This window comes from Echinops telfairi, unplaced genomic scaffold (genome assembly GCF_000313985.2).
Source record: "Echinops telfairi isolate 266 unplaced genomic scaffold, ASM31398v2 ScPeMD7_2291;HRSCAF=2852, whole genome shotgun sequence".
NCBI classification, from domain to species: domain Eukaryota; kingdom Metazoa; phylum Chordata; class Mammalia; order Afrosoricida; family Tenrecidae; genus Echinops; species Echinops telfairi.
In genome coordinates this window covers 37,246,971-37,256,643 of record NW_022106189.1, presented here as the reverse complement: position 1 = coordinate 37,256,643, position 9,673 = coordinate 37,246,971, and the positions used below count along the sequence as shown (strand labels likewise).

The following is a 9,673-nucleotide window of genomic DNA, read 5'->3' as shown; positions in this document are numbered from 1 at the left end:
TATCTTTTGATAGCTGGGCACCATCAGCTTTCTTCACCACATTTACTTATTCACCCACTTTGTTTTCCATGATTATGTCGGGAAGTTGAGCATCATAGAATGACAGTTTAACAAAGTATTCTTGCATTAAGGGAGTAACCTCTGACATTTCTATATAAAGAAAGCCAACCAGTTTTAACCTCAGAATCACCTTTCTGTAGCCATCAGCTGGAGTGCGGTTTCTGAGCAGCCCCTGGATGTTACAGCCAACGGCTTCCCACAGGGCACCACCAAGAAAGGCATTGGCAGCCTTCAGGCCAGGTACCTATGGCACAGTCGAGGGGTGGGGGGATGGGGAGACTGTCAACTCAGCACTCCCAGAACATTTTCATCACCCCAAAATTGTGAACCCATGAGCAGACCCTCCCCATTCCTCCCTCGCCCCTGGCCCCTGGCAACCCTTAACTCACTTTCCGCCTCTTCTGGACAGACCTGCCTTGTAAGTGGAATCACACACATGGCCTTCCGTGTCCGCCGTCTTCATGTAGCAGAATATTCTCAGATCATCCAGGTTGTAGCCTGTGTCGGTATTTCATACCTTTGTAGAGCAGACCAATCCTCTCTTGTGTGGATAGATCACCTTTTGTTGATCATCGACCAGTCCAGTGGACATTTGGATGGTTTCCACTGTTTGCTCTGTGCGTTCGGGTGCAAGTTTTATGTTGAGACAAGTTTTCAGGTCACTTGAGTACACACCCAGGAGTGGAAGGCATAGGTCCTATTGTAACCATGTTTAACTTTGAGGACTGACACGCTGTGTTCCAAAGCCATGTGCCATATGACATTCCTCCCAATGATGAGTGAGGGTTCCAATGACCTGCCTGTCTTCTTACTGATACCCATCCCAAGTGCGAAGTGATAGTGCATCGTGGTCCTGATTTACATGTCCCTAGGCCAGTGGGGGAGCCTTGGTGGCACTGTGGGTTACATGTTAGATTACTGACTACAACAGCCGTTCAAACCCACCAACTGTTTCATGGGAGAAAGATGGCTCTTCTGTTCCCGAAAAGATGGACAACCTCAGAAATCCACAGGCGCAGTTCAACTCTGCCCGTAGAGCCTTGTTAAGAGTCAGAATCGACTTGATAGCAGTAAGCTTGAGTATGGGAAGTAATGTTTGATGGTGGCGCTATGGACACTGCGTTGGCCGCTAACCACAAGTTTGGTGGTTCAAACCTACTAACCGCTAATGGGAAAAAGTTGAGGCTGCCAGCTCTCATAAAGACTGACAGTCTAGGAAACCTTATTTAGGCGCTCCATGAATTGGAATCGCAGTGAATCTATGGTTGAGAATATCTAATAGAGGAGCCTTGGTAGTGCAGTGGTTAATGCGCTTGGCTACTAACCAAAAGGTGATTGGAACCCAGTAGCTGCTCCGTGGGAGAAAGATATGGCAGCCAGATTCTGTACCAATTTACCATCTCGGAAACTCAATGGGGACATTTCATTCAGCCCTACCGGGCCCCAATGAGTCAGAATCTACTCTATGGTCATAGGTTTGCATTTTTAAAATCATTTTATTGGGGCTCATACAATTCATTGTTTTTTGTTTTTAATGTCTGCTGATCTTGAGCATCCCTCTGCACTTGTCAACCATGTGTGTATCTTCTTCAGAGAAATGTCTCTACATTGTTTGATCATTTGTTAATTAGGTTGCATTTGCAGGATCCCTGGTGGCAAAGTTAAAGTACTCAGTTGCTAGCCAGAAGGTTCGAGGCTACCAGCCATGTTGGGGGAGACAGACGTGCCCGTCTGATTTCATAAGAAAGACAGGCTGTCTGCTCCTGGAAAGATTCCCAGCCTTGGAACACCCTCTGGGACAGGCATGCTCTCTCGTGGAGGGTCTTTCTGAGGCGGACTGGGCTTGACAACAGTGGATTTGCTTTGGGTTTAGGACTCTGTGACGAGCTGTCAGATTCTCCAGGCTTTTCACTTCCTTGATTAGGTCTTTTGAAGCATTAACGTTTTAAACTTTGATGAGGTCTATAGATATAGGTATGTGTGCATTTGGTAAGTCATGCTTTTGATGATGTAGCTAATAAGGATCACAGAGATTTATCTCTATGTTTTTGTCTAACAGTTTTAGTTTTGCCTCAGGTTTCAGTCTTTGATCCAGTTAGAGTAAAATCTTCTCTGTGGTATGAGATAGGGATTTAGTTTCTGTTTTTTGAATGTTGATATCCAGTTGGCCCAGCACCATTTGCTGGAAACATTTTCACAAGAATGCTTTCATTTCTTAGCACAAGGGGTTCTGCTTCAGCAGCTCTGGGTTGGAACCCAAGAATCACTTATGAAGGGGCTGTGGGGCAGTGGCCTCTCTCTCCCTAAAGGCATTTCCACCTCAATCTGGACTGAGCTATTATCCAAGTGACTGTTGTAGGATCCCCACTAGCTCAATGTAATCTTTTTAACTTATAAAAGTGGGTTTATAATTCGAGTTGGCAGATAGGTTTGTTTCTTTTCATTTTTATATACTTACTGCCCATCTCAAAACAAACAATAACAACAACAAAAATCCCATGTCCATCCTTTGGTAATTAATTATTAAGGTTTTGCTCTTCAACCAGTTAATTCCGAAGGTTCAAGGGCCTAGGCAGTGGGTTGTGCCTGCCTCCTAGTGGTCAAGACTGGTGTAGCACACACCGTGACCATACAAAAAGAAGAGAGCCAAGAGCTGATAGCAAATCAGGGGTTCCTGGCTTTTCCAGGATGTAGATTCCCATCCGGTGTAGATCAGAGTCACTGTGCCACCATGGTTTTATGTGCAGGAAAGCAGTTCCGTCAGTCAAAGCCAGGCCTGGTGTGGACTGGCAGACACCAAGAAGGCCCAATGAGAAGGAACTAACACTCACTTCCTTACCTAAAGCGTCACCATGAGTCAAAATTGACCTGATGGCCGTGAGTGTGGTTTTGTTTTTCTTAGCCATCTCATAATGATCCTATCGGGCAGAGTGGAACTGCCTTTCTAAGACTGTAAATCTGTATGGAAGTGCAAATCCGCATCTTTCTCCCAGAGAATGACTACTAATTTCAAACTGCTGACTGCCGTTAGCAGCCCAATGCCTAAACCACTCCAGGGTTGCTACGGGACAGAATCGACTCAGTAGCAGTGAGTTTATTTGGGTTGGGATCCTCAGACATTCCAAACCAAGACCTCCATCCAGAATTCTTTTCAAAGGCAGAGGCCTACACTGCCTTGATGTCGCAGTCAGGGGACTTCTTGCCCACAGTTCACTCAGGAGATAGCCCTGAGGTTGCTGAAACCAGGCTCCGCTTTCTCAGGAACAGTATTCCCTGTAGGCATCAGCTCCCTTGAATGGAGATAACCCAAGGGGGCTCTTATTTCAGCCTTCATCCTCAGTCTTTCCCCCTTGTCAGCCCGTCACTCTGATGGTCCTCCTGCTATGAAATTTCATAGGATGCAATGCAGTTGCGACTCCAGCGGATCCAACACTCAGAACTAACTTATCAAGCCAGGAGCAGGTGAAAGTGGGTACTCAGCAACATTCGAGCCTAACGACTGTGTGAAGCTTGCTCTCTTTAGTAGAGGGCCTGGTTACGTAGCAAGCAAGTAAATACTGTGTTCTTTTTTGAATAGGTCCCGAATCAGCAAAGTCAGCCTTTTCAGATCATTCCAGAAGCTGCTAAGCAGTATTCCAGAGGACAAGTGGCCAGACTCCCTCAGGTGAAAGCTTATTTCTAGGTGGTTATTGATCCATATTTTGTTTTGTTTTGTCTTCATTATTTCTGAAGACTTCTCTCTGCATTCTGGCTGAAGATTGTGGCTGGGAGCTCTGGCCTAAGTGGTGGTTGAACACGCTCCCTTTCCCAAGTACTGATCCCGATTCAGGGTGATCCTACTGGACAGAGAACTGTCCAGAGGGCTCTTAAGGTGGTAACTTTCATGGAAGCACACTGCCCCATCTTTCTCCCACAGAGAGCCCGGTTGGTCCAAACCACCAGTCTTTCTATTAGTGGGCACTTAATGACCACCACCTGCTCCTCTCTCCCCGTGGCCCCACCTCCTAGGTGCCTAGCCTGTGATCCAGAGGGGGGAGTGATGGTGGTGTAAAGTCCACCAAGGGTTGAATTGGAAGGTAGCTCATTGCAGGCCCACCTTTAGGGCATGGAGCTCTGAGTGGCTCAAACACAGGTAAGTGCTCCACTAGGAGTGGAAAGGTTGGAGGTCCTCATCTACCCCGATGCCTCTTGGAAGATAGGCAGGCAATCCTCACCTGAAAGATCACAGCCCTGAAGACCCTCTGCAGCATGTCTCCTCAGCACACGGGAGCCCCAGTCAACTCCCCACCGGGAGCTCAGTGTCCAGGGATGCCGGGAGAGCAGGGGGCTCCGCCAGTAGGAACCTGACTGCCTTTCTCGTTCTTTTGTTTGTATGTGTGGCTACAAACGAACTCCAGGATTTTTTTTAAAATCATTTTATTAGGGGCTCATACAACTTTTATCACAATCCATACACACATCAATTGTGTAAAGCGCATTTGTACGTTCGTTGGAACTCCAGGATTTAAATAGCTCTGTAAGCCCACAGGAATATTTTTGTAGGAACTCAGGTATAATACAGTTGTAAAACCACTTCAGGGAACTAGTGGGTGGGAAGCTGAGGAAGAGCTGGAAGCTTCCATAAGCCAAGGCTGGCCACTTGTTAGCACTTCATGGAAGTCAGGATTGATGCCCTCAGGGCACCTTTCCTTGGGTTTGTACATTTCTTATCTGGGGAAATCGTGTAACTCAGTGGTTCTCAACCTTCCTAATGCCTCGACCCTTTAATACAGTTCCTCATGTGGTGGTGACCCTCCCCCCCAACCATAACATTATTTTCGTTGCTACTTCATAACTGTTATTTTGCTACTGTTACAAATCGGGCGACCCCTGTGAAAGGGTCGTTCGACCCCCAAAGGGGCTGCGACCCACAAGTTGAGAACCGCTGGTGTAGCTAGTGTTGAGCCGCTTCCACACATTGTTTTGTCAGTCAGACGACTCTTCCAAAAGAAGGATTGCAGTGAGGGAAGAGCACTGTTGGTGAAAGCTGATTATTAGGGAGATCTACCATTGACAAAGATTTGGAAAAAGGAAATTTTTTATAGGGATCCCTGGTGATGTAGTTGGTCATTCACTGGGCTGATAGCCCCAAGGTCAGCAGTTCAAACCAACAGCTCCTTAAAGATTACAGCCTCATGTTTATGGCAACATAGGTACAAATGTGTTTGATACAATTGATGTATGGATTGTTCTAAGAGCCCCCGATAAAATTATTTATTTAAATTGAAAATAAAGATTACAGCCTCAGAAACCCCAGGGAGCAGTTGCACTCTGACCTGTAGGGTGACAGTGAGCTGGAATTGACTCCGTGGCAATGGGTTTTGGAGAGGGAGGGGTAAACAAGACGGTGTATTAGACAGTTAGTAGGAAATGTCTTCACTTACGATTGGTTGGTTCTTGGGAGGGGCCACTATCTTAAGAGTCATTCACATTCCCATGACCACTCTGACCCAGGGTGGAGTCTGAAGAGAAGTTTAAAGGTTGTTTTAAGTCACTTGAGCCAGGTAGTTTGTCCTAATTGGTCACCGTGTGCCAGTAGTTCCACTAAGCATTTATGAAGCAAGAACAGATATGTTCAGGGGCTGTGTCTGGCCTTGTCATAGGTAAACGATGGGAACTGTGTTACCTAAGACTTATCCAAGTCACCATGAATTGGAATCCTTTGGGAAATCATATTGGGGGAGGGTCTCAAGTCCTAGGGGCAAGGATTATTCTTGGCCATTTCCCAGAGCACACAAAGGTGGAGGATTTCTGCCCCTTCAGTATTTTTCTGGAGCACCAGGCTCAGGTCCAGTTTAACGTTGCCCTGCCTTTCACCAACAAAAAGCTGTAAGCAGTTGATCAAGAAGCAACTATTCATTGTGTTGAGATGAGCTAAGAACTTGGGTCTCTTTAGATCTCGGTAAAACACAAAAGGTAAATCGAATCAAAACACAAACCTCAGTTTCTCCAACTGTAAGGTGAGAATAGTAGTTACCGTAACCATGCAGCAAGCTTGCTGAGAAAATGAAATAAACCACGTAACACAGGCCTAGCTTCTAGTAACTTCTGATCGCTGGTAGCTGCTCTTTGTATTCAATGACCTACTGGTGCATGGTTGAAATGTGTAGGCCACGGAAGAAAAGCTTTTAACTGGGAATAAGTAGCATAGAGGTGACTGAGCATGCCATCTGTTCTTTAAGGCAGAGCTGACCACGGGCTGGGAGCAGGAAAGCAGTAGCTAAGAGAGGAGTATGGCTGGCAGGGACGTGCTCTTTGCTTTGTTATAAAGAAATGCAGCCCAGAAGCTTCTACTGGCCTACTCTTCTGGTAGAAATGAAGGACCCTTAAGGAAACATTAAAATAAAGTAAATATTTCTATTCTTGTTTGATATGATTCTATAAGGATTGGATAGAACAAGCACTGTTTGCATTTTACCTGTTTCAATCCATGTTTCATTCTAGTGAATCCCCTAATAAGGAGAGAGAGCTGCTCTGGGAAAGCATTTCCAATTCCTCTGTACCTAAGTCTCTCCTTACAGATCTGCCTAGCTGGTTGCTCGGACACCCTGTGGGCAGTGGTGGTGAGCTGTTAAGTACCTGTGTGCTGGTGGCATGTGTGTTTCAGGGGGCGGAAGCTAGAGACGTACCTGGATTACAAAGAGGCTGCCTCCACCTACCAGGAAGCGTGGAGTGCACTCCGGAGACAGGCATTTGCATCCTGGATCAGAAACCCACCAGATTATCACCACTTTAATTGAGGAGGGATTGTTTGCAAAGTGGTAGCAGGACATTTTCCAGCACTTCAGAAAAGACTGCCTTCTCCTCTCATGCTGGACAAGCCGGGGAAAACGTCTGCCAGAGCACCCTATCTCCCGTGTAGCAGGAGAGCAATCGCACCGTGTTTGAAGTCACTCCCAGCTAAAACGGCTTCTCCCTGTGGTGTCTCTCCGAAGTTGTGTTTCATTGCTTCTCTGAAATGCGACACAGCGTTTAGACTGTCGTGCCTGGGAGATACTCTGCAGCAACTGTCTTATGCGTCCCTAAATTGATTCAGCCAATGTTGCGCTGGCGTGTGTGGTGTTTGAATCTCCTTGGCAGGTTTTAGCACTTCACCTGGCCTGGAGGACGTGTGTTTTGGACACTCCGCATTTCATCCTTGGAGGGGCCAACTTCTGCCCATGGACTTGAGTGACCCTGTGTTTTCAGCGAGACTGGTTAAAGCTGACCTCACTCCCTGGCACCAGGCAAAGCAGGTCGGACAGCCCTGGAAGTCTAAGAGAGAAGCTCTCTTCCTCTGAGACTGAAAGCCATCGAGGCCACATAATCCCGAGGGGACTGCCTGTGGCCTTTCTCTTCCTACCGCAGGACCCAACCCGTTCAAAGAATGAAGGTGCAAGAGAAGGCAACCACTAATGGAATCAAAGCTCTGGTGACCTTGTCTGGCTCTCTGGAGTCATGTGCCTGAAGCCTGAGCTCACTGTGGACTTCAGTATGTGTGACAAGCGCCTGTTGGTCTGAGTCGTTTTTCTGGAAGAGTTCACCTGAAGGGCCAAAAATAGTCCCTAAAAGCCAGTCAGAAACAAACCTAGCTACTGATCTTTCAACCTGCTCATACCTTTGTGAATTACTGACTGAAAGTGGAAGTTCTCCATGGTAGGATTGTTAATGAAGCCAACTTCCCAATTGAAGGTCCTCTCTCTGCTCTGTAAGAATAAGAAAGCAGGAAGCCCATGCAGCGAACTAACAGAAAGGTCCTTGGGGCTGGCCCCAGTCCCAGCAACGTCAACCCTTCCCCAGATGAATGCACTACAGAGGACAGCACTGAAGATACAGCCCAGTCCAGGGAGAGCGGTGGGTCTGCGCAGACCACATGGGAACTAAGAGGGAGAAAGAGAGAGAGGACCACATCCTGGCCCACCAAGCCTCAAGGATGACATTCCTACTCGAAGCAGCCAATGCACAGAGAGGTTCATGGGCCTGTCCCCACCACAAGACATGACGCCCCCTCACTGACCCACAGTGCTATAGGAGACAGCACTGGAGACACAGTGTGGGAATTGTATCTGGTCTGATATCCCCGACCCCCTCCTCCTCCAGAGCAAAACACAAAGCAACAAAGTCCCTGAAGAATCCCAAAAATAGACGTCAAGCAGTGGGCAGGGTGTGGCACTTCAGCAGATCCCATTGGAAAACATTCATAAAGGTCAGCAACTATTTATAAGCTGTTTCTTTCTTTAAAAATTTTTTTTTTCTTTTTCTCATGTCTATCCATATAAGATAGAATAACCAATCCTGAGGAGAAATAACGGGTCCACAGCTCCGGGGGTACATGGGAGAGGAGGGGGTGGGAAAATGGGGAGCCAACAAACCCAGGGACAAGGGAACAATAAAAGATCTTAAATCGATGGCAAGGAAGGTGTAGAAAGCCTGGGGGGGTTAATCAAGTGTAATATAGCCGAGAGAAAGTACTGAGAGTCAAATAAAGGTCAAACGTTATAGTGGGACAGGAGGAAAGTAAAAGGAAATCGAGGGAAGAACCAGGAGGCAAAAAGACATTTATAGAGCTATAAATGTAGGCATGCACATATTTAACATTAATATATTACAATATGGATATGTCTATGTACATATATTTAAATGTTAAGTATTAAGGTAGCAGATGGGCATTGGGTCTCTATTCAAGTACCCCCTCAACACAGGAACACTTTGTTCTAATAGCCTGGCATTCTATGATGCTCACCTCACCAACCCTATGACTGAAGACAAAATGGATGTATAAGCAAATGTGAAGAAAGCTGATGGTGCCTGGCTATTAAAAGATTTAGCATCTGGGGTCTTAAAGACTTAATGTTAAAAAAGGGGGCCATGTAGCAGAGAAGCACACCAGCTGTATGATCACGAAGTGTCCACGGGATCAAGTATCAGGCATTAGAAGACCCTAAACAATCATATCTTTTCGAACGAGGGGTGTCAGAGTGGAAATCCAAAGCCCATCTGTCAACAATTGGACATTCCCTCACAGAAGGATCACAAGGAAGGACTGAACTAGCCAGGGTACAGTGTAGCACCAAGGAAACATACAACATTCCTCTAGTTCTTTAATGCTTCCTCCCGCCCACTAACATGACCCCAATTCTACCTTAAAATTCCAGTTAGACCGGCGCATGTACACTGGTACAGGGAAGAGCTGTAGACACACGGAATCCAGGACAGGTAACCCCCTCAGAAATAGTAAATGGGAGTAATGATACCATGAAGGTAGAGGAAAGGTGGGGGGAGAAAGGGGAAACAGATCATAATGATCATTAGATAACATCCCCCACATACACAAGGGGACAAACAACAGAAACCATGGGGGAAGGGAGACAGCTGATGGTGTAAGATATGAAAATAATAATCATTTATAATTTATCAAGGGCACATGAGGGTACGAGGGTGGTGGAGGGAGGGAAAAAAGAGGAGCTGATACCAAAGGCTCAAGCAGAAAGAAATTGTTTTGAAAATGATGATGGCAACATATGTACAAATGTGTTTGATACAATTGATGTATGGATTGTTCTGAGCTGTAAGTGCCCCCAATAAAATGATTTAT

General features: G+C 46.3%; 1 protein-coding gene across 2 annotated transcripts in view; it reads left to right on the top strand.

The window, feature by feature from the left end:
* The window catches only part of ADAT1 (adenosine deaminase tRNA specific 1), a 19,564-nt gene extending 11,536 nt beyond the window's left edge, over positions 1–8,028 (top strand). The window contains exons 9-11 of one of the 2 annotated variants that reach the window (XM_004704787.2): positions 201–300; positions 3,638–3,724; positions 6,707–8,028. In XM_004704787.2, the coding sequence (XP_004704844.1) occupies positions 201–300; positions 3,638–3,724; positions 6,707–6,839 (320 nt within the window). In that variant the 3' untranslated portion in view covers positions 6,840–8,028. The remainder of the gene's footprint in view (positions 1–200; positions 301–3,637; positions 3,725–6,706) is intronic. The other variant, XM_045293653.1, reaches the window with a different exon arrangement.
* Positions 8,029–9,673: the final 1,645 nt, after the last annotated feature.